The 25,451-nt window shown below is 52.3% G+C and overlaps 1 protein-coding gene across 1 annotated transcript in view; it reads right to left on the reverse strand.

The window, feature by feature from the left end:
* Ddx31 (DEAD-box helicase 31) overlaps positions 1-25,451 on the reverse strand; it is a 59,841-nt gene that overhangs the window by 12,191 nt on the left and 22,199 nt on the right. The window contains exons 15-19 of the mRNA XM_027942505.2: positions 19,081-19,131; positions 17,458-17,597; positions 13,324-13,402; positions 7,413-7,524; positions 1,643-1,811 (exon numbers count right to left, since the gene is read on the reverse strand). Coding sequence (XP_027798306.2) covers positions 1,643-1,811; positions 7,413-7,524; positions 13,324-13,402; positions 17,458-17,597; positions 19,081-19,131 — 551 coding nt within the window. The remainder of the gene's footprint in view (positions 1-1,642; positions 1,812-7,412; positions 7,525-13,323; positions 13,403-17,457; positions 17,598-19,080; positions 19,132-25,451) is intronic.

A 25,451-nucleotide genomic window follows, 5' to 3' on the forward strand; every position in this document is an offset into this window, starting at 1 on the left:
GCGGCAGTTGCTCCCTCCCTAGCGGCTCCTCAAGGTAGGACAATGCTGCCTCAATCCCCTGCCCAACTGCCTCCTGCTTTGTGTCCTGGGGCCGGGGCCGGACAGGATGGCCACTCTGGGCAGAAAGGCGACTGTCTGGGCCAACACTTACTCGTGAAGTTTCCATCCTAAAGGCAGATCATCTGAGAACAGTTAAGATGTGGGGACTGTTTGTGTTCTCCAAAAGCAAAATATACCGAGGCACTGTTTCTAACAGTGGTCACTGGGCAGGTCCACTCCCGCCTCCTCAAAGAGCCAGCGTTGTACAGACAGTGGCAGGACATTCAGGCTAAACGTTCACGCTAGGAGGCCCATCAGACGTGGACTGGGGAGCCCGTGGTTTCGCTGCAGTATGTGCTGGTACCAGTGACACTTAAACCAAAGACAGGGACCCAAGTCTGGGGCGCTGGAGTCCTAGCCCAGCCACAAGGCCTGGCGGTGGAGCGAGGAGGGGGCGACAGCACACAGCACGTGCAGGACTCCACACACCTGCCTCTCAGCACAAGCAGGGCCTGGTCCTACCTGAGAGGTCACGTGAGGAAGAACCCTCAAGTTCCGAGCCTAGAGAGGCCTTGCCCGCGGGTCATCCAGCCGGGCACCTCGTTCCTCTGCCTTCTAGCTGTCTGACTGTCCACTTGGTTTGAAAGGTGTACTCACTTGTGTCACCTGATCTCAAAACCACCCCTGGAGTAACTAACACGGGCTTTCTTCTCCCTTTTGCAGGTGAGGAGACAGAGGCTCTGAGACACTGAGCAATGCACATCAGAGGGCAACTGAGGTCCATGTCCCCCGACTCTCAAGCTGTCATTCCACACGGGTTCAGGCAGCAGCAGGAGAGGCCTGTGCCCACTCCTTCCCTGTGTGCCCTCAAGTCACAGGGCTGAGAACAGTGTGCTGCCTGTGCCCGGCTCCTTGCAGAGTACTTGTGGGGTCTCCAGAGCTCCAGCTACGGCAAGGGCTGGGCCTGGTGCTCAAAGAACACCTCATCCTTGAGGAGAAGACGACTTTCTAATGAAGTCTGATGGGTGGTCGTCCTGGTACTGTGTGGCCAGACGCAGCCCACAGGGGCAGCACCCCTTTCTGGGCCTTCTCTTACCAGCTCTTGCTGTTTGGGACGCTCTCTTTTGGGGGAAAGAGGATGAGTTCACTGCTCTAAGCCCTCAGCACCAAGGTGTCTCAGCCCAGCGTCAGCCCCTGGGGCCGGTGTGCTGCACACCTGGGTGTCCTTGGCTCCTGGAGCCCAAGGCTTGGCACTCATCCTTCCCATCTCAGGAGGACAGGCCTGTTATCAGGGATAATCACAGAGTACTCCAGGAATCCACTGCCCGGCCCTGAGGCTCACCTCCACGAGGACACGAGGACAACCTGTGAGGGCTCTGTGCTCCACAGCCCCCACTGTGCGGGCCTGACAGAGACGCCAGGGAACTTCTGGAGGACTGGGTGTTTTTCCTCTTATTTCGGGTGCTTATTACATAGAAATAGGCGATCCTAGTGATAATTCACCACAAAAAACAAATACGAAGGCATGCTGGGCCACCAGCCCACTGCAGCACCTCACAACTCCTTGGTGCTGCTCGGATCCACCGGGCTCAGCTCGCCCTACCTTTTCAGGTTTGCCCTCCTCTTCTTCGCAGTGGAGACACTGAGATTCCTGGGTGCATCTCTGAGCCCAAAGCTCTTGGCCACGTGCCCAAGGTGGAGGGATCGTACGTGGAAGATGTGCTTCAGCTCCCTGGGATACGCAGCATAGGCGCGGATGAAGGACTGCAGGGCTAGGAGGGATGAGAGAGGCTGTCAGGACTGGGTCCTGAGGTCCCACAGCCCCCAGACTGCTGCGTACCCCAGGTCTTTATCTCCCCAGGCAACGGAACCCAACCAGGACGGTTATAACACAGTTGGCCTAAACCTATACTTCTGCGTATATTTAAAATTCCTAAACAATCATAGTCACAATTACTTGATAAAACCAACACAATCTCTGATTTTACTTCAGAATTTGTAATAATCCAAGGGCAGAGGACCCTGTTTCTTTTCTGGGTTGTGGTCTCGGGACCCAGTGCACACCTGGTGCTCAGCAGGCACTTGACAAATGTTGTATGAATGAATGAGGTGAGAATGGGTGAAGAAATGAAGAGCTGATCACACAGGACATCACCTTCTTATAAAAATGAGGGAATTGTTAGACAGCTACATTAGGAAAATTTTTTTCCTGATTGAATTTGCTGTATTGGTTAATGCGTGCATTTCAAAATTCAGGAAGTTAAAAAGGCTTTATCATTCACTATGAATATGACAGTGCTTCTTGGCACCCTGTCCACACTTATCACCACCCAGCCCCCGGTATGTTCATGAAATTTTAGGACCAAGTTCTTCCAACAGTGTCCAGGACTGACCAACACAGCATGTCTAACTCACTCAAAGAATGTGTAAAACAGAAAATGAAAAAAGAAATGAGAAAAATTTTAAAGGAGAATTATTAAATATCTAAAACAGTCCAGGAAATAGTCTGCCCCAAGGATGGCCAGAGGTAGGAGAGCCCATTCAGCATTGTGTAGGGAGAGCTACAGTCCCACCTGAAGTGAGGAACAGGGGTGCTTCCTCTGGACCCCTGCTCCAGCCAGCAAAGAGCCAGACCTGGCTCCCAGGGGCTGCAGCACCAGCTGCCTCTCAACACTCCTTTGGGAAAGGCTTTCCTGTGTGCAGCTCCCGACTGTCTCCCAGTGACGCTGGAAACTGCTGCCTGCCCCTGCTCAGGCCTGCAGGGTAGAGGGGCACGTTCTGAAGCGTGTTCTGCGTGCCACCACTGCCTGCTATCCTTCCAGACCCTGCTCCCCCGAGGCAAGCTGGAGCCCAGCACTGCGCGGACGAGGAGGCAGCACCTGCCAGCCCCCCTCACCTTGCCTGCTGAGCCACTGGACTGGCAAGTTTGCCCACAGCTTAGGTGCAATATCCCAGCAGCACCTGGAGATCGGCGTTTATGAACAGTAATAAAAAGTGTCATTTTAACAGATCAGCTCCGGGAAGGATCCTGGGAATCCATCAAAGCTCTATTTACTGAGCAAAGTGAACTCCTTTTCCCAATCGATAAGAAATAATAACCACGGCAACTCCTCGGCACCCCTCTTAAATCCGTGCTCACTCCCTTTTTAATAACCAGGGACTAGCTTTTTCAAAGAGAATCTTTAACACTTCAAATGGACTGCACTGCCTGGAGGGTTCTGACATGGGGCTCCCAGCCACAGAGCCACACAGCCCTGTCCTCGGAGAGGAATGCTGCCCCACCCTGGCGAAGGCCAAGAGGTGAGCGGCTCTACCCCACCTCCTTCCCCCAACCCCAATCCTTACTCTGGTCTACAACTCCAGACATAGACAAGAAAAACAAGAGCCTGCACTTTAAAAAACAGGGTCACCCCGGTGCTGGTCCAAGGCCTCCTCACTTCCCACCACACCCCTGCACAAGCAGACAAGCCCTAGGCCCCCACCTTGCTCACCTGGTCCTCCTCGTATCACCCTAACGCCCAGCACAGGTGTCTGTCCCAGGAGACGCAGTTGCCCAGTGCAAAGCCTCACAGGGATAAGGAGACTGCCAAGCATGGTGGGAGAGCTTCCTCCCAGACAGGGGGCCAGGCAGCATCTCTTGCTGCACACCCTCACCGACTCCTCGTCCTCCAGGGCCGCATCTCACCGGGGACAGCAACAGTGGGCAGTCCTTGTGGACTTGCGTGGACTCCTGTGCCAGGATAATTCAGAGAGGCAGGGGTTTCTGATGCAGCCAGGTAGAAGCGGCTCATGCTGGCAGCGTCCAGAATGCGCAGAAGCAACAGAGCTGTGGCACCAACACAGCAGAAAGTGGAGAATTGGAAAGGAGATGTTTATTTGGGTGGACACATGAAGCTGCAGGCAATGAGAGTGGAGTCCACAGCTGCTGCAGATTCTGATTTCCAGACAACTACCTAAGGTGCACAAATTAGGGGGAATAGACTTAAAATAACCCACATGGACATCTGTCCTTCTTCAATCCTGACATCTGGATCAGGAATAGGGATATCTCACAGATGATTCCTAAGATGAAGAAGGCAGACAGGGACAGCATCACAACCGCAGGTCAACCCCAGCTCCTCAGGACACCCTTTGGTAGGAGGTGGGTGGGGACAGGCATGTGCACCTTCCCACCTTCCCACCTGAGGTCGACAGCGACCATTCCCAGAGGATGCAGGAAGGAGGCACTCTGCTCTGACCCTCCCGGAGACACAGGGTTTGGGAAAGGGCCAGTTTGCCCTGATCCCAGGGACCTGCCATCCCTGGCATGGGTGTTCTGGGCTGAGAAGTGTCCCCTCTAAGAATAGGCAAAATGCCACACGGGGGTCCTGCTGTCCAGGGTGGCCTAAGATGGAAAGGAGTAAGCCGTAGGAGCAGTGGTCATGGGCCACCAAAGGACCCATTTTTGCTTGGGAGCCTGCAGTTCAAATGCATGCTACCACTCTTTATGGGACCTGGATCCCTAAACTAAGATTAAGGAATGAGAAAAAAACAAGGTAACTGCTCCTAGAAGCTGGGAGCAGTAAAAGCTGGCCACACCTGGGCTGGTGGCCTCCACATCCCAGCAACGTGGGAGGCTAAAGCAGGAGGACTATCACGTTCAAAGCCAGCTCAGCAACTTAGTGAAACCCTGTCTCAAAATGAAAAACAAAGAGGGCTGGGGATGTGGCTCAGTGGTTAAGCGCCCCTGGGTTAAAACCCCCAAACCCCACCTCCCCAAAAAAGCTGGTCACTAACAGTGACTGGGCTGGAAAACACAGGAGACAAGCGCACTGGGCCCCATTTCTAATAGTGTCCTGTCATAAAGGCAAAGCAAGCACCATCACTCATACAAGACCACTCCGAAATGGCACAGCAGGGAGGCACGGCACCACCCACAGGCACAGAGGCCGACCTGCACTGTGTTCAGTTCCTGAGAGGCGGCAGATGCATGTGCATTCCCGGGCCCAAGGTCCCAAGCCAAAGAAGCAGGGAGAGAACAGAGAAAAGCCAGAGGCTGAAACGGGTGAGCAGACCAAGCGAAGGGCTGGCTGTTCCCACCACTTCCAGCCTTCGAGGAAACAGATGATAAATGAGGGAAATGACGTATTCACTTCCCTCAGCACATAATGTTGGGGAGCAGCCCTGCTCCCACATCCTTACAACAGGAGAAAAGTAACTCTGCTTGTTTCTTTCTTTCTTTTTCTTTTTCTGGAACCAGGGATTGAACCCAGGCGCGCTTAACCACTGAGCCATGTCCCCAGCCCTTTTTATTCTTTGTTTTTAGACAGGGTATTACTAAGTTGCTGAGGCTAGCTTTGAACTAGTGATCCTCCTGCCTCAACCTCCCAAGGCGCTGAGGTCACAGCTGTGGCACAACATCTGCTGCTTGTTTCCTGAACATTCTACAGGGTGACACACCATGACCTGCTGGGAGGACCCAGGTGGCTCCATCAACCGCAGTCTTGCCAAAGTCCTCAGAAAGCACAACACCAAAATCCAAAGATGGTGTGTGGGCCTGCTCTCCTCTCCATTGAGACTGCTGTGGCCCTGGACTTGGGCTGGCTAGCAGCCCAGATTTGATCAGAGGTGGCAACTCTGTAAAGTCACACTGCGACAGATATTTCATTCCTCTTTGAAATATTCCAGAACTCAGAGGTGACTAGGAAGACCCCTAGGAATCGCTGAGTTCACTTTTGGAGATGCTAAGACAGAAAAGACTATCCCAGAAAAGACTAGAAGGCTACGTCCTACCCGTAATGACAATTACAGGGACTTCATCTTTCCCCTTGTGCATTCTTTCATGATGTGCTAAGGTAGATGACAGTTACTTGAAATAACTGATAACCTGCTGTGGGATTTTGGGTCAGTGCTGGGGATGGAACCCAGGGCCTCATGCATGGGAGGCAAGTGCTCTGCCTCTGGCACTTGTTTTATTCACCGGATCCCTGATGGCCACACTAGTCCATGCCCAGTCTCCTGATGGCTGCCCCTGCCCCCAAGGGCCCTGTCTCCCCAGAAGCCAGCTCATCTTTCAGGACATGAGCCTGATCGTACTGTGTCCCTGCTGATAGCCGTCTGATGCATCTGTTCCATTGAGTCAAACCCCAAACCTCAGCGCCACCTCCAGGCCCTCTGTGACTCCACCTCCCCACCCTCTCTCCTTGAGCTCAGCTGCCGGGTGGTCCCATGCCTGGAGCACCCTTCCTTGGGACACGGAGCTCATCCTGCTCTTGGGTTCCCCTCCACAATGGGGCGTAATCTGAGCCTCCTGTTTAAGAGGCAGGCTGTCTTGCGGCCCCTGCATCCCCTGCCCTGCTCTACTTCCCCACAGCCCTCACCGTGCTGCCACCAACTTACTACCTTCATGCTCGCTGCTGCTTTTGTGCCCACTAACGCTCTGGCTTCACGGGGGTGAGGATGTCTGTCCTGGTCCCTCATGTCTCTGAAGCACCCCGAATGGTGTCCGATTCAATAATTATTGTTGAATAAATGATTTAAAAAGACACTTCTATTTTTAAAAAATATTTATTTTTTAGTTGTAGTTGGACACAACATCTTTATGTTATTTATTTTTATGGGGTGCTGAGGAGCGAACCCAGGGCCCTGCAGGTGCTAGGCGAGCGCTCTCACACTGAGCCACAACCCCAGCCTCAGCACTTCTATTTAAAAAAGAAAGAAAGGGTGCCACAGAGTTTTTATAGTGGTTAGCCTGTTGGGCATTTTTCTCAAAATCGTGGGTAACTAACAGAAAGAACTCTGCTTCTTCTACTCGAAGGAAGGCGTGTCAGCACAGCGACCATTGCCAGCCAAGACATTCTTCTACCCTGCCCAGCCCACCCAGCACTGGCTACCCGGGTGAACTGCTCCTACAGAGGGTCTGGCCACTGCCAGCACGCCACCTTCCATGGCCCACGCCCCCACAGCACAGGCCACTCCCCTGTGCATCTTCAAACAGGAACTGTCTGGATTGAACACTTGCAGCCCGGGGCTTCACTTCTAATTTCCACCTCAACTACTAATTCAACTGATGTGTCGTATCTCTTCCATTTAGTGTTCAAAGAAGGAAAACGGATCCCCAAGTTCCAAGTTGTAGACTTGGGTCAAAGCTCTGGCCCTGATGTAAGCCAAGGTAAAGCCTCATTTGTGCACAGGATGGGGAAGGGTGAAATTAACATTTAATATCACTCTAAAGCCCCTCATGTCTGCTTCCAGGCCTGCAGAATCACGGAGACTGCAGGCTTCACAGGAAGCAGCGATGGCTGGTGCCTCTGCACCCGAGCGGGGGTGCGAGTGAGGCTGGGTCAGCACCCTGCTGGGCTGGTCCTCCACAATCACCTGCGAAATCCACTGACCTTTCTTTGCCCAGGAGACCGTCCTCTCGCTGGAGTGCACGTAATCTTCAAATACTGTCTGCAAGACTGTGGCTCGCTCACGGATTTCCTGGGGGCCAGCAGCGTGGGATTTCTGGGAGGGTGATGGAAGGATTAAAGGAGAGACAGAGTTGAAGTCAGGAATAATGAAGCAGTTTATAATAGATTTAATAACAGTAAAACCACACAGTAACCACCCAGGGGCCAACGAGGGTAATCCTCTCAATATTACTAGGGAAAAAAGAGCTATCAAGATGTTGAAGTCAAGCAAAGACGCGGGTGGCTTTGCGAGGGGCAGACTGGGTCTGTGTGTTTATTTACTTACTTTTCCTCATGACCTCTTATCACTCATGTTCAAAACCAAAGACCATTGGAGACACCCTGGAATTTTCCAATTTAGCATTGAAAACACCACTGAATACAAGCTGTTTTCAAATAAATTTCTGTAAATTTTCTCCCTTCCCTCCCACTCACCAATTCCTCTCTAAGGGCATTCGAGTGACCTCCTGAAATTCAGCCTTAAAGTCACTGCTATCCTGGGTTTGCAGGGCATACTCCCTGGATCCCCAGAAGTTTCCTGTTTGTTCCTAGAGCCAGTTCCCTGCAGCCCATCACGGACCTGGCTTTCACAGCGAGTCTGGGCCACCGTAGTACTGTTTCCACTCACAGACCCACAGATGGAGAAGGGTCATGAAGGGTAAAATTACTTCCTTTTCATATTTCATAATACCAGAGAAAAGATTTACTTTTTAAATATCTCCACTAAAAAGTAGTGCATTTTGTCTCCTATATCTTAACACAAACACAATGCTTCCTACTGAAGGTGCATTTGGGATTTGAGAGCAGAGCCTCCCGAGCCTTCAAGGCCCACAGGCCAGGTGATGCCCACCATGAAGCGGTGCCCACGTGTGGCCCCACTCGCACCCCAGCCTCACACAGGCCGCGGGGGAAAGTCCACATGGACCTAGGCTGCCACCCTCACCTCTGGAGCATGGGGTATGTGTGCCAGCGTTGGGCCCAACCTGGACACCCCTGGCTCCCTTCCACCCTTCAGGGTGACTGAGGAAGAACAAGGGGGACAGGTGAGAGCCTCTCTCTGGATAGACACTCTTCTCTGTATTAATAGAGACTTAACAACCTGGAATGTTTTCAGTGTAGTCAAATCACCCCTGCGACCTGTTTGGCTGATGACAGTCTGGCTGATTCCACCGTATGTGGTCCCCCTAAGGGTTCTATCCACTAGGATGTCAAGAGCAGAGTCACTCAGAAACCGTGTTACCAAAGTGGACATTTGCTATTGTCATTAACAAGGACCCCCTTAACCGATGTGAAATGCAAACTCTTCCCGCTGCCCTCCTTTCGTTGAAGCCACCTCAGCAGCACCACTGTCACCTTGCCCGCGTCCTTTTTTTAATATGAATGTGAAATTAGTGAGGATGCCCTTTCCCCTGGCGGACAGAATCCTCTGTTATTAAAAAGTAAAGCACTTTAATAATGAAAACTTTTTCCTCTTTTTCCTGTGTTTTAACTGTTTAAAATTAATGAGAAGGGCAGAATGGTTGTCAAAGCGATATTGAAAGCCGGGCAGCCAGGACCGAATAAGCACAAGAATCCCTCTAGAGTGTTAAGTAAACAGAGCCGCAGCCCGCTCCGAATCCCTTCTGTTGGTTACTGTATACATTCTGTAACAGCTCTCAGAATAGATCTGAGAGCCAGGGAGGCAGGGAGGTTCAGAATTCCAATAAAGGCCTCAAATTAAAGACAGCCTGGTGCGAATTCCAGGAGAAAATTAAAGAGACCTCAAGCTTAAGTGACAGGTGACTTGCTTCTGTGTCACAACTGTCAGGGGATTTAGTGATAATATGGCAATATATTACAAAGGGCTTTTCTTATTCCCCCCTTTAGGTTTCAAAATGAGGCATCTTTTCTTCCCAACCAAAAAAAAAAAAAAAAAAAAAACCCCACCATATATATATAACACAAGTGTATATACAAGTGAAATATGTAGAAAAAAACAATCAAACTAGGTTCACATATTTGAAATGATGAGGTCAGTTTTAGTAAAATATAAGAAAAAGTTAATGACAGAAAACATATTATACTTAGGAAAAAGCATGTCGTACTTTCCCCACCCCCACCTGCAGAAATACTCTAAGACGGCCCTCCTGAGAACCAATGGGGGCTTTTCAGCTGTCTGGGGGGCGGGGTGGGGGGGGTGGCCCGCAGCCAGGTGGAAACTGAAGATGGGGCAGAACTGCATGGCGCTGCCACCCCAGAAGACAGGCAGGTACCTATAATGAGAGTGGGTCAAAACCGCGAGCACACAGATGCCCTGGAACTCGGAGCTGGTTAATGACGCTACTCTGCAACCAGCAGCCCACAGGTAGTTTAGGAAGACACACGTCCAACTGTCCATCCGCACAGTCTGCCTCTGTCTCTAATGTCCTGCAGATCTTGGAAAGAACAGACCAGTGGAACGCCGAGCCAGGGCTCTGATTTGACTTTAACACCTCGCAAGGCTGTGACAGTCTGTTGTCAGGGTAAGTCTGTAGGCACACCTCACAGGACAAAAAACTTGTAAGAAAAATATGCTGGGGTGTGCATGCTCTCTCTGGTGGTGAAGATCTCACACCCAAAGTGCAGCAGCAGAGATGCCCGGTAACTGGGCAGGACCAGTCTGCTGCAGTGTTGGGGGGCAGTGGTGGGGAAGGCACGTGCCGTGGCGTGTGCCCACATCGCCCACTTCCAAGGTATCTTTAACTAAATGGCAAGATTTTGTTTTAATCACTTGCCTGCCAAGCTGAGCTTTATCCCACGGTCCCCAGAACCTTCTGAGTGCCTCCCAGTCAGGTTGAAAGATCAAATTTATTCTCTTTGTAGGTGGGTGAACACACACACCAAGAGGAAGCTATGTATATTTCATACACCTAAATATGAAATATACATTTTACAGATGCCTCACTCACTCGCTTTCTGTTCACAGAAGCCCAAAAACTCATGTGCCAAAGGGACATTTACCATGGACTCCAGTCGAGCTGGGTGCAGAGGAGGGTGCTGCAGCCAGGGCCCAAACGCTATGTGAGGGCTACACTACTAGCCATATACACGAGCTCTGGTGCCCTGCCAGAGCCACAGCAGCAAGGGGCGCCAGGGCGCCTGTGTCTCATGCGGAACAGAGCGAGCGGCGGTGCCCAGCGTCTGCCTTGCTCTTCCCACCTCCGACACTGACTGCACACATAAGCCACTTTCCCAGGATACAGACCTATGTAGTTAGTAACTGATTCAGTTTTTCTTTTCTTTTTTGAATATAAGTTAAACTCAGTCCCACAATCAAATTCTTTAATGGCATGACATCTGGAACCCCATATGATTAATTTAATTTTCTAAGTTCACTATTTAGTGTCAGGGAAACTCCTACCCTGCTTATTAACATTTTTTTTCTCTCTCTTTTTTAAAAAAGACCACATCTTTAAAGTGTTGTATCTAAGCTCACTTCCAGCTTAGGCAGGCCTTGCACGATGGGCTAAGACCGGCTCTGGCCTTAAGATCAGGCCCACAACCTGCAAGCACTCTCCACCCTGCTGTTTAAACCCCACAGCAGTGCTCTGAGCGGGCACTCCCACTCTCCACAATGCCCAGGCCACAGAGCTACCAGCTGTGAAGCAAGGATTCAAACGCAGGTCTGCCGACTCGGGATGCTCTTCCCTGAGACCGACAACGGCTCTTCCAGGCTCGGGAGATCCCTGAGGCTGGCCTCCAGCCAGGGAAAAGGCTTAAGAGAAGAATTGATGCTGTGAGTCCACAGAAGGGCAGATGTTAAAAAAATGGCGTAGGCTGTTGCTGAAAGGGCAGAGGGAACACAGCTGCTCTGTGCCCTGCTCGGGGACGTGTCCTTCAGGAAAGGCTCTACAGACGGACACAATGCTCATTCCCTGGAGAGAGAGAGGTCTATGTTCCCAGATAAAGACTGAAACCAAAGCGGGTCTGCAACTGGACATGTACGGTCAAGCCGGAGCCAACTTTTACTCTCTCATTTTGCAATTTCCCTTCTGGCTCTTATTTCTGGAGAGCAGGCAGATGCAAATGTTCCACTTATTAAGAAGTAGCAAAAAAAAAAAAGTAGTGCACTGGGACCCGTGTCACTGAGGAGTCTGGGCTTCAACTTTACACCTGCTACCTTCTCGGGTGGCTACAACATTAATAGCAGTAAGGGACAGACTTTTCTGGGCTGTGCCCTGTACCCACCCAGCCCTCTGTGCCTCTTTCAAGAAGGGTACTATCGTCTCCTGATTCTGCACAGGAAGGGGCCAGCTTAGCAAGGTCCAGGACCTGCCAGAGCCTCACATCTGGTGACAGATGAGGAGTCTGAGGCCTTGCCCCAACCACTGTGCCCTGCTGGCTCTGCAGCACCCCATGCTCCCGGCCGATCCCACAGAGCCAACTGCAGCCATGATGAAGCACTGTGGGTCATTAAAGCCCACAAAAACCCTAATCGAGAACTTGCAGTAGTTCCAAGGAACAAAGTGTAAGACCGATGATCATCTACACGGTGCCTGGTCATTCTAACAATGAACATACTCCTGACAAGGGATGGTCTGAGGTCTAGTAGAGCAGGGATGTTTTATGAGAAAAACTGCTCACACACCTTGTTGATGAACTATGTCTATAATAGTTCTTTTTGATCACCATTTACTGACCAGACTTCACACTTGTGAAAGTGGCTAAGATTACTAATCTAAAAGGCAGTTTAGGGCTGGGGACGGAGCTCAGAAGTACAGCGCTTGCCTAGTACATGTAAGGCTCCTGGTTTGATCCCTAGTACCGCCAAAACAAAACCAAGCAACACCATTTCATATTTCTGGTCGTGCATACACAGGCACAAAGCACAGTCCAATGTGTCACCTGTGAATCCCAATGACCTGGTTTTGAGTCCCAGAAGGATTGGTGAGTGCCATTCTGCCCTCATGAAAGCTCTTCGCCCAAGTCTCGATCTCCTCACTGTCAGCTGGGGCAATGGTGACCTCACGGGGCTGCTAGGAGGACTAAATGGGATCCTGTGAGGTAACAGCTTGGCACATTCCCAGGTCCCAGACACACACTCCAGCAGCAAACCTTGTGACCTTCTCCTCTCCTCTGATCAGGTCAACTTATAACTCAGGCCAGGACCAGTCGGGGCCAGTCCCTGTCTCGAGTGTGTCTGATCCACGTGAAGACACACTGCAGACTGACTGTCTACGCCATCCTCAGGCATAAGAAGCCAAATGCAAAACAGTCAAGAAATGTGACAGACTCACACCCAGTGACACTACCCACATGTGTGGGTAAGGGCACACTGAGTGAAGGCTGGAGGGGACAGGGGACCGGAGGGTGGGTGGGCCTGACAGGCAGCTGTGCAGGGTGCTCAGGGCCACTGAAACGACTCACAGCCTCCACCCAGAACCACACGGAAACTGGGTCTTCTTCCTGTGTGGCGGCACCATGCGTTACAAACCAGGTGAAGCAGCATGTGAGGCAGATAGATGCCTTCCTCCTGCCTCGCTGTCCAGGGCAGGAGCATTTAGTTAAATCACTCTCTAATGACCCGGAGAGGGACCCCCAGGGCTAAGCTGTGACGCTGCCCCGGACTGGCTCAGGCCCAGATCTTTCTGGGGAGCCTGCTGCCACCCGGACTGAACAGACTGAAGCCCATTAGCTGGGCAGGACCAGCGCACACATCCAGCTCAGAGGACGAAGAGACACATCTGAGACTTGGCCTCCTCTGATGCTCATGATCCTTGAGATGTGAGTTCTGCTTAACAGAAGAAAACTGGCACCTCCCACACAAGGTCTCCACCACCCCAGGGCCAGATACGAGCCTTAGCGGCCAGCAACAAGCACAATCAACAAGACTCACGTGGTTTCTTTTTCTTCCTTTAAAACAATCATCCTTTGCCAGAATGGACAAAATATCTTCCATCTTAACTTCAGAAATGCTGTAAAAGGAAACACACATCAAAGTAAACACTCTACTTTTTCAAAAACACTCCAAGCCCAATGCATAAAACCGGTCCATCTTCAAGCTAATCCATGCCCAAGAGGACCCCCATGACACTGCAGCTCTTGGAATGTCCAGCAACTGCCCTCCTCTCTGAATGGAAGACAGTGCACATCTACAATCCCCTTCAAAGGGACAGTGCCATCATTTCTTAATAAATCTTGAATGCCACACAAGTAGGCTTGTTTGTTGAAGTCCTACCCCGACTTGAGCAGATGATGAAATAAACATCCTGGAGAATGTGAAAGGAGGAAGGAGAAGACAGGCACAGCGGGCAGGCAAAGGCCCTCCATGCTGGGGACACTCCAGTGACAGGTGTCAGTGGCCCAGGCCCTGGGCTCAGCACCTCTGCTCTCTGCTCCTGCCATGGAGAATTGCCACTATTCCATCGCTTACATGTTCAGGGTAAGGGCCAAAGACCTACGCACAAATTGCTAAAACCAGAACCGGCTTCCTTTGTGAACAAAAGTCGAGCAGAACAAGAGACAAGTTTGGAAAGCCCACACTGCACCTGTGAGCCCAAGGCCCCTGCCCTGAGCAGGGCGCACACACAGGCCCACAGTCAGAGAGGGCCACCTGAACTCTGAAATGCTACTTCCAGGGAGAAGGGAAAGGGAACAAGCAATTCTGGGTGAGAAAACAGATAAAAAGATAAATGATCCGTCGTGGTCTTTTTAATGGACCAGCACACTGCAGCACGAGCAGCAGCCTCTGCCACGGTAGGGGACTGTCCTCCCCTTCCCCACAGGTCCCCCCACAAGGCCATGAAAACACCACTACTGAGACTGCCACTGGCTCCCCAGCGCCCACCCCAGTCCCCGCTCCACAGAGGAGAGGCCCTGGCAGTGGCCAGAGTCAAGGCAGGAGGCAGAGGGGGGCACAGCACCTGGGGCTGCTCCCATTCCTCCTGGGAGCCTCAAGGTGCCAACAGCCCTGTCCTGTCCTGCTCCAGCTCACCTGGCTCTCTTCAGCACCTTTCTTCTTGGGGGGCAGGGTACAAATGGAAAAGAACCTAAGAACTTGGAGTGAGACCTTGAAATGGGGGGAAAGGAAGGAAGAATGACGCCCCCACAGCCAGGGACACACACAGTGAAACAAGCCACAGCCAGGCCACACGCTCAACGCACCAGTGTTTCCCCCCGGCCTGGGCATGGCCCGGGCACCTGGAGGACCAAGAGCACTGCCCTAGGCACTCAGGAACCGAGAAGGAACTGGAGTGATTTCCAGTTTCAAAGGGCCTTCTTCCTGTATTTCTAAGAAATCGCTGCTTCTGAGGAACAAAGCAAATCTACAGTGATTATTTATGGTCCTATCAACAGATCTGAATCACCCACCTTGCCAGGGGGAGAGATGGAAAAATAAATAAATCCAGGGTCTGTCTTATGCCTGATCTAAGATATACACAGTTTGATGCAGAATTTTCATTTTAATGAAGTCATGACTTTCATTATCAACACATTTAAAGGGGAAGCAGGGAAAGTTAGGGAGCTAGTGAACACAGAAGTTGAAAGGACACAGAGGCAGAGTTCTGGGCACACAGGCATGGCAGCAGTGACCCAGGGCACCTGTCTCTTGCCTGGTCTGCTAAACTTAATTGTCAGGATGCGCTCTACAGCACCGGTACATGAAGGCAGGCAGCAATTTGTTGTGATGCCCTTGCTGCCAAGAGCCTCTGCCTGCCTTCCTGCATCTTCTCCGCAATTTATCAGCCACCCGGCGTCCTGCCGCCTGGCTCCTGTGTGCTCAGGCACAAAACGCTTCCTCCTCCTGCACCTTCTTTTAATCTTTAGAGTGTGCCTTTTGGATTCCAGAAATGTTCCAGTCTGCACCTTCCCACTGCACTCTGCAACCAGTTCTCACTAGGTTTTATTTTATCTTGTATTAAATCAAAGACACAGTTTACCTGTAGACAGGCAGTGTGCAGCTTTCCCTCAAGCAGGAGTAAAGACAGGCGTGCGACTCCACCGACTGGCTAGCCAACCCAGCCTCCTTGAGAAGTTCCACGTGGCCCCGGAAACCCTGGCTCCCCCTTTGGGAAGCACAAGGCACCCTTCCCAGGGCCCGGGCCCGGCCCCGCCCTGGCTCTGCACGCCCAGTGAGCTGGTGCAGAGTCTCGCACTGAGGCTGGCGGTCTGCTTTCCAGACAACAGCACTGAGGGGCTTGCACTTGTCCCGTCTTGATCGTACCGGCCCCCATAACTCCTGCCTGGCTAACACTGCTCTCCCTTTCCAGCTTTAGATTTACATCTGAACCCTTCATAGCAATAGACATGAATGTGTTTATTTATTAATCTTTTTTAAAAAAAGGACCACAAAAGAACCATGCTGCTCGCTCAGGCCCTGGGCAGCCATGTGGTCTACAACTGTGGCCCTGCTTCCCAAGGAGACTAGGCTGACATGAATGGGCACAGAGACACACAAACCAGGAACCAGAGAGGGACAGGAAATGGGAACTGCAGGTGTGGAAGAAGAGGACCTGGCTCCGTCTCAACCCAGCCAGGACTTCCCAAGCGCCTCTGCCTGAGGTGCCATCAACTGACTGACATGCAATTTCTTTTTTTTTTTTTTTAATTGTTACTTTTAAAAAAAAAAAAATTATTTTTTAGTTCTTGGCGGACACATACAACAGCTTTGTTTGTATGTGGTGCTGAGGATCGAACCCGGGCCGCACGCATGCCAGACGAGCGTGCTACCACTTGAGCCACATCCCCAGCCTGACATGCAATTTCTCTCATAACAAAACCATGCACACCTTCCTAAAACAAAAAACCACTCCTTCAATGACAGATCATATCGGGAAAAGAACAAGTTAGGAAGAGAAAAACCCAAAGTCTTTATTTTGGCCCATCTGAAATTAACCTCAGGATCAGGTCACTACTCATCCCTGATCACCAAAGGAGGCAGGTATGTTTTGAGAACAAGCCTCAGCCCACACTAACAGCCTTAAAAGGGTTTTGAAATTCTTACTGGCCTACAGGGCTCTGCAGGCTGAGAGCATGGGGGGAACTGCTGGGACAGACATGCAGCCCTGGCCTGGGGGCGGCCAGCAATCAGACCTGGTCCCCGGTCTGCTTGAACAGTTTAGTTCTGATGTATAGTACAGTCATTTTCCCAGCTCTGTACTTTAGAGGGGAAAATGTCACATAGTTTTATTTGTTGTTTTACATAAAACCTCGGGCTGGGCACAGAAACTATAGGAAACCAGCCGTGGCAGCCAGGAGCACAGCTGAGACGTGCCCAGAACAGCCCCGACCTCAGTGCTGCTCTGAGAGTCGCAACTGCCATTTGGGCAGACACAGGGCTCTTTCTGTGCTTCCAAAAATACCTTTAAACATCACTGTGCTGTGTTGGGGCACAAGAAATCCTTCAAAGGAGATCTGTGTTGAAAACAGCACACCTTTAGGAGCCCGTCACTGAATTGCTGCTGCAGGTGCCAGGATTTCATGGAAGACACAACATATCCGTGTGTGGCCCAGTGAGTCGCTTCTGAGGGCTCCCGTACCCTCCCAGGCCTGAGGTCTGCTGTCTGACTGCTACACTGAGGTGGTGGCTGGGAAATCCTGGCCGTGGACATGCAGTCAGAGCCCTTTCAACTGCCTCCAAATATCCCCCAGGGTCACCTGTAGGTAAGAAGCTTATTGTTTTGAAGTTATAAACATTAACTACAGGAAATGAAGACTGGGAATAGGAAGGGCCTGAGGAGCTGGCTGGAAGGCTGTGCATGCTCACCCAGAGTCAGAGACACCAACACGGCCTCGGTATTCAGGAGAAGCCAAGTGCCACGGATCCTGACTCCGCTGGCAGCACAATGGGAACTGTCAGGTGCTGATGGCATTAAGGGCTCTAGTTTTTGCCACTGGCTATACTGGGACTCATTTAGGGATCACAAGGGTTAATGGCTCTTCGGCAGCTTACAAGGGCCATGCACTGTAAAAGGCGACAGGAAGTTAATTAGGTGAGATCAGCTGAAGCCCATGCGGGCTTCTGACTCACTTGATTTTGTGAGCAGCCAACGAGTTGACATATTCTGCCTCCGAAGGAGCCAAGATGAGCAGGCTGCTCCCGTGGCAGCCAATCCGGGCGGTTCTTCCAATCCGGTGGATGTACTCTGCAGGTGAAGACGGGGCGCTGTACTGAACAGGGCAACAGAAACAAAGGTGTTCACAGATCAAGGGACTGCCGATAATTACAAATGCAAACCCCCACTCCTGCCGCAGGTAGCCCAAGAATTAGACCCCGGTGCTATGGACACCCTAACAACCACAGGGAGAAGTCACTCCCTGTGGTTGTTAGGGTGACACTCCTGGCCTCACTGAAGTAACAGGCTCCGACACGCCAAGCGAGCGGTGGCCAGGTTCCAGATGAACGAGACATCACTCATCCCAGTGCCTCCTTTCTAATCTCCCCTCTCCATGGGTCTCTTCATTTTCCTCTTGCATCTTTTCCCTGAGGGGATGTGCAAGCTGCAGGTGCAGCACATGGGGTAGGCTTCTCGGCCCCCTCCTCAGGAGGCAGCAGCAGGGATAAGGCAGCAGAGGACGCCAGGTGGCATGGACAGGAAGGGGGCTGGCCATGGTGCCGGCAGAGTCCACCTCTACTGCTGGCCCCAGGAGCGGGCCTCAGTCCCCTGCAGGGGGGCCAGCCAAGCTTCTGCTCCAGGGGAGCGTTCCTGACACAGGAGTAAGAGCCACGCCAACTCGGCAGCACCCTGGCACAGTGTGTTTGTCATTGACGGCAGTAACTGTCATCATTAAAGGTAAATGACCAGAGTCACTGTTTCCTTTTCTCTCTGCTGCTACATGAACCACAGATCAGAGGGCCTATGTGAGCCCACTGTACAGGAGGCCAGGGACGTTAAACTAATCAATATTAACAGTACACTACCCTCCATGATCAATTTTGTGTCTGACCTCCAGCACATTAAAATTATCCTCTCCTCTCATTTTTCATTCACTCTGGCCAGCAGGAAAGAAGACACAACGTCTCTAGTCCCCAAGTGATCCTGTTACGAGCAGATCAGGTTCCCCAGCCAGACACAGGCATGCAGTTCCACTAAAATGTGAACAAACCCTGATTCTCGTAAACAGGCCAGTGTCCTCTGACCACATACAGAAGGGCTTGAAGACACCATTCTGCACACTAACCAAGAACAACAGGAAGCAAACCCACCGGACTCCAGCGCTGACATCTGCACCCACTGGCAAAGCATCTCTGGCTAGGGGTATGTATAAGATGGAGTCAGGGACTTAATTGTTCCCTGCAGGCCAATGCACATGGACATGGTTCTCAGGACAGCTGAGCCATCTCCTTCTGGACACAATGAGGCCTCCCAAGAGCTCAGATAATTCCTGTGATTTTCAGACTGTTGAAACTTTGGTGTGTGACACCAGTCCAGAAGCAAGGCTGCCACCTCCCTCCTGGCTGTTCTGCTACAGCAGGGAGGTGGGATGGGTTAAGGAAAGATAGCAGAAGACTTGTGCAGACAGGGCTGACTGCTGCCTGGTTACCAGGGCAACACCCAAGAGGGTGATATAATTATTCTACTTAAGACCAATGCATCTGCTCATAATCATACATTCCAGCCTCAAGTTCACACCTGAACTACTAAAAAATTACCTGAACAATCCATGTGACTTGTGGGAGATCTAAGCCACGAGCTGCAACATCCTTTAAGAGAAAAAAAGAGCATGTTTAGAAGGAGTCTATTGACTTTCTGGGGGTCATGGATACACCTTGAACGTTCATTCACCCCACAACCTGCCCACACACAACTCAAGACACACCTTCAGTAGATCAGGAACCCACTCACATCCCTCTGTGGCTAAAAAAAAAATCTTTGTGGCAAGTTCAACAGAACCCTTTAATAACTCAAGTTGCTAAAGGACTGCACCTTCCATCTGAATAGCTGCCCATGAAACAAGTGTCCATGGACTGTTGCCCCACCCACCCTCCCAGCAACGCCAGTGGCCAGCAGTAAGGCTGCTGGAATGCCCCTCCTCAAGGGACTCACAGGGGTGGGGGAGGTGTTGCAAGCTGCCAAGTGTTCCTGAGGACTGTCTGTCAAGCTCAAGGGCAGTAAGGGTGGAGCATGCCGCTGTCCTTTCTGAGCGCTAGGTCAGAAGGCAGGCCATGCCTGCTGATCACTTCAAAGTCTAAACCAGACAGCCAAGACCAAAAACAACTGAGATTTTATTTTTTCTTTTTAACTGGTCACTGCCCAGAGAGCAAAAACTCTCTGTTCTCTCTAAGTCTCTTGCTGGTGAGGACCTGGAAAACGGACGCTCCCAGTCTATCAATAATCTTCACTCAGCATCCCCTTTGGTCTAACAGGAACATTTTCACTTGACATTTACTGAGCACTTACTACACACCAGGCACTGGGTTGAGCACTGGTTTACCTGCATTATTTCGATGAACCCTCAAAACAGCTCTTTAAAACAACTACATCCCCATTTGGCAGATGAGGCAACCAAAGTTAGAGAGGTGAAGTAACATGTCCAAGCTAAGAAGAGGGGGGACTTCTCCAAGGCCATGTTAGATTAGGCCACATTCCACCATTAAAAAAGACACCGTGTCCCCCATGCCCACAGACGGTGGGAATGCAAAATGGTACCAAGCCCTGCGGTGGGGAATTTGGTAATTCAAAAATCCCATGCACACTGCCCTGCACTTGCCCTGCAGTCCAGAACCATCTCAATTCTAGAAGGGTACAACGGCAAGAACACAAAATTACACACACACAAGGCTTTTCCTCCCGCAGTGCGAGGAGACGGGCTGCGTGAGACAGCTGCGCTCCATGTAGTGGACTAGAAAGAGCGCCTTCAGGACACTGGTTTGGACATGCTCCAGGACGTGCTGAGTGGGCCGGGTGCACTCCCACATTAGAAACTGGGGGACACCCACACACCTGCTTACATTCCAGGAGAACCCCCAAAGCTTACGGAAACAGCCATAGGACAGGAAGAGGACAGGGGAGGAGGCACAGGTGGAAGCCAAACTGGCTCCTTCAGTGAACATGGACTTGAGAACGTGCGGCCTAATTAAGAAGCAAGTGGAGCCGCTAGGAGCAGCTGGAGAAGCAGCTCTCGGGCAGCAGTGAGCAGCGTTGCCTGCACTGTTTCTCTTCAAAGGGACCAATGGCAGAACTGACACCCAGACCTCAGAGTCCAGGTCCAACTCCAGCAACAGGGAGGACGACACTGAACCACCCCCAGGGGCACTCTTGGCCAAATTCAACCGCGGAGGACTCCAAGAACCTACCACCTGATGCCTTCAACCAGCATTGGGGGAAGAAAGGAGCAAGAAAAACCAAACCACCAGAGACAGACGGACAGATGGCTCAAGCAGGCACGGGTGGTGTTGGCGGGCACAGCGGCCAGCTGGGGTCATCTCTGGACCGGGGGATCCAAGGTGACAAGGTGATTTCACCTTCCTCTTTGCGTTTCCCTTGGTTTGGCTATCATTTCTCCCAAAATTCTGATTCAGAAAATCAGAGCCCAGGTGAGCTGAAGACTGGCCCAGTGGGCCTCGGTGGCATGGTCAGAGCCAGCAGCTGCTGCTGGTCAGCGCCTCCTCCTCCCCCACACACTGCTACCACCTTTCAGCCCTGGAGACTCACTGGGCATCTCCTAAGTGAGATGGATCATCTGGGAAGATGGAGCATCTCCTGCTCTCCGAGGTCCCTGCCCAGGACGCTGGGTGGGTTCTGATGGGGGAAAAGAGTGCAAAGGGGCTTGGGTTGCCACGGACACGCCACATAACCACTACATCAGCACGCTTTAGGAAATCCAACACTGAACAAAACCACCTCCTCGTGAACAGCCCATCCCGGAGCGTGTAGCAGATCACACAGCTGGGTGTGGCGGCACGCGCCTGGAACCCAGCAACTGGGGAGGCCAAGGGAGGAGGACTGCAAGTTCAAGGCCAGCCTGGGCAACTTAGTGAGACACTGTCTCAAAGTAAAAAGGGCTGGGGATGTGGATCAGTGGTTAAGCACCCTTGGTTCAGTCCTAGGACCTCACACAAATACACGCAGCCCGGACCCTGGCGGCGTCCCCCAGATTTCACCACAGCACCCCTGCCTTGCACTGACTCCTTTAGACATTCGTCAGTTTGGCTTCTCAAGAGTGTGGCTGTCTCGAGGAACACCACACGCTGGTAGGACACGACTTGAGGGTGGTGTGTGTTCCAGGACCCCTTACGGGAGGCGTCAGGGTGGTCTGACCTGGGCAGGCAAGGACCTGCAGTGAGCAGTGCCCTGGCTCTGACACTGCGAGGGGACCTTTCCTCTTTGCAATGACTAAGGAATGGGAGGTGGAACATGGAGACCTGGGAACACGGCTTCGTAAGATACCTCCGCTGAGGGCTCCGGCTTCCACTGACGCTCCTTGTCTGCACCAATAGTGGCCCTGATGGCACAAAGGATGGCTTTCTATCACCCCTCCCCTCCACTGCACAGCTGGGAAACCCTTCAGTAAGGAACAGGTTCTCCACCACTTTTAAGAATCACCAGGATTCAGATGATATACATGGCTTATGTGAAAAGTAATCCCATGCCAAGATCCTGTAAGACCAGGCTTGCTGTGCGCCCAGAGTGAGGGGGGACTCAATGAGGCGTTGTCCTGTACCACTCACCCGGAGGTACCTCAGAGACCACCTTCTCTACTCGCTCTGAGAACTCCTAGTTCCCTTGGAGTGTGCTAGGCTGCGCCTGTTAAGTGTGCAAGCAGAGGCTGGCACACAGGTGTGTCAACCACCCGCAGTGTCTTCAGATGGCACAAGTGCCCCGAGAGAGGATGTTCTGTGTGTTCCCACCTAAGAGGAGAGGACCGGCTTGGCTACACCAACAGTCGATGGCTTCAGGAAAGCTAACGGACTCTCCCACCTGCAAAGCTCTTGTTAGGAAACGACTTCTCTTATTAAGTGCTCTGCTGGCAAGGGGCTCCTGAGCTCTACAGATAGGCCTTGTAAAACATTTAACGCTCGATGGTTCAGTACTTCCATCAGGAAACTCAGATAAAACAAAGCCAGCCACGACCCGCGGGAAGTTCCCTGGGCCTACACACTGATAGGCGAGTGGCGGTGGGTGCGGCAGCCTGCTTGAAGGTGGGGTCCAGCCCTGCACCACTGGCTGACACTGCCTTCCTGGGTCCTGCTGCTGGCATGGGTGGCGCTGCCTGCTGCCTGGCATGGGTGGCGCTGCCCACTGCCTGGGCTCTTGCCCAGATCTGAGCCAACACTGCCGTGAGTGCTTCTTTCGAGCATGCCCAGCCGTGGCTACGAGAGTGAGGAGGAGCTGAGGAGGATGGTCATGTGGTCCAGAACAGGGAGGATGGCCACTGGCTTAGCAGGGTCAAGTCAGCTGAGCCTCAAGTGGCCATCCACTCAGAGGCTACAGCACAGCCCTCTCTGTCTCATGAGGCTGCCGTGGAGAGCTCATCAGACAGTGTATGTGTGGACCTCAACCCTGTGCACGTGTGTCCTGCCTCCTGTCAGGAAGGAAGACGGTGGGGATTAGGCAGTGGCAACCCAAGCCCCTTTGCACTCTTTTCCCCCATCAGAACCCACCCAGCGTCCTGGGCAGGGACCTCGGAGAGCAGGAGATGCTCCATCTTCCCAGATGATCCAGCCAGCAGCCCCAGATCAACAGGAACCAAAGATTGCTGGAGACTCCCAAGGCCGCGGTTTGCGGCCTGCTCTCAGAATGCGAGTCCAGCCGCCGCCCGCTCCATCCCTCTAACCTAATTAGGGCAAAAGAATCGCTAAAGTCAGTTCTGAAAGACACTCACCAGCAAGGCCTTGAGGGCCCGGGCTTGACAACTGGCTGCCTCCATGAGACCCAGGAGTACAGATGGAAGGCAGCCTGCTCAGGTGCCAGGCTGTCAGTTGGATTAAAATGACTCATTTATTTACCCAAGAACCTCGCAAAGCACTTTTACTAACAGGGAGAGGGGGCCTGCTGCCTCTCAGAGAAGGGACGCAGCAAACGCGCCTCTGACGCCTTCCCGGCCTGCCAAAAGTCATTACTGCCGTGTGTGGAAAGCCATCAGCAGGGTACAGGCCCCCGCTGTCCGGGTGACAGATTGGGCTGCGTAATCAGAGGAGGAAGGGGAGAGTGCAGAGCTGTCAGAGGCGAGAGAGCTTGGCTGGAGCCGCCAAAAAACTGGCAACATGAGTTAGTGTGACTGAGTAAACAGCGACCCATCTCCAGATGATCCTCCGTGAACACCAGTGAAACAGAACGCAAGACCCACTGTACCCAACAAGCACGCCCCGAGAAGAGCAAGAAGTCTATAGTGCGAGGGGTGCTGCACCGACACTCCCGCAACTCCTACACCTCAGCTCCTTTGTCTCCTGGCCGCCTGGCACGGCGGAACTTCCCCAGGAGGACAGGAAATTAGGAGCGGTACAGGCACAACAGTGTTCCAAGCGGAAAAATGCCCAGGAGGCGGAGGGAGATGAAGGAAAGCAGCACACGTGCTGGACAACCTAGAGCTGCCCAATCCAGGCCTGTCCCTCCTGGGGAGGAAGTCTCTGTGTGCTCCACTTCCCAGGGGCCACCATGGACAGCCAATGCGCCAAGAGAAGGCCTGGTCTAAGCCAGACCCCCTTTCCTGCACTCTTCCCTCTGCCAAAGCCCCAGCGTAGTGGTCCACAGACCAGGCTCCTTCCCTGGCCGTGGGCTGGTGCCTCACTATACAGCAGCCGTTATTTTGAAGATAGTTCAATGTTTTACATTTGATTTCTTTGCTCTCAGTTCCACTTGGGAAAGCAGGCCTGGAACTTTCCAATGACTCCTTCCTACTTATCCCTAATTCCGTTCTTAATCTGGCCTCTCACACTGCCAATGTGTGAAGGCTTCTTCTCTTGGCAAGTGGTCTCCTTCCCTGACCACACTTCAATTCTGCCTCAGCTCCATCTGGACACAGTCCAGCACTTCCCAACAGTCAGGCTACGAAGGCCTGGGCCTGTCCCAGGAGGGCTGCCTGGGGCCCGAGGCCCTTGCTTTAGGGTGATCATCATGAACACCAACAACTCACCGCCCTTAAGTGCTCCTAGGAGTAAGGGAAAGAGGGCGAAGGAAGGAGCGTGTGTGGTTCCATCTCCACTTCCACATTGGCAGACACTGTCTTCTCTGGCCTTGTTAAAAGGTATTGGGATGATATATTAAAATGGCCAACGGTACAGTATGAAAGAGAGAAAATCCCGATGCAATAATTAACAACATGAGTCCCCTTTATCAGACAAAGCCAGTTCTCCATCTGCCTCATCCTGACGCAGCCTCGTTCCTCATTAGCACCGAGGAGGTTCCTGGGGAGCCTTCAGATAGCCTGGCAAGCAACAGGCTGCCTAAAGGATGCAGAGTGACAGTGCCGCCCCACCCCAAGACGATCTAGCATGGCGTGTGTGTCTCACGTACCCTGTGGTTCTCCAACACAGAAGTGTCAAAGGAAAGCCAACAGACACAGCAGGAGTGGCAGGAACACGGAGCAAGAGCGCACCAGCACCAGCACCAGCACCAGCACCTGGGCTCACCCGGCTCGGCACTCTCCGGTCACTTCTGCAGGGCCAGGGGCAGCACAGGCTGTGGCGGAAGGTGTGGCACTGGAAGTGACCAGGAAGCCGGGGACCTCAACCACAGACTTTAGGAAATCAGGCTGTGGGCAGGCAGTTGGCTGTGCACTCGTCACCAGGCTGGCAAGGGGCTAGGGCTTGTGCTCTTTGTCTGGCTGATATCACTTGACTACAGGTAGCAGCCAGAAAGAACAGGAAAAGTGATCATATGCTTTGACCTAGTGAGAAATGACATTTCAGAAAGAATGGTCTGCTTTCCACCTAGGGCTACTAAAAAAACAGCTTTGAGACCTGTGCTCGCCCATTTCCCTAAAGCATGACGCTTTCGTGTACTGGGAGCCTCAACAATGTCCCCAGGACAATCCAGGAGGAACTTAATGGACCAGGAGAAAATGCTCTGTACATACCCCACC

Source organism: Marmota flaviventris, chromosome 13 (assembly GCF_047511675.1).
Source record: "Marmota flaviventris isolate mMarFla1 chromosome 13, mMarFla1.hap1, whole genome shotgun sequence".
Lineage (NCBI taxonomy): Eukaryota > Metazoa > Chordata > Mammalia > Rodentia > Sciuridae > Marmota > Marmota flaviventris.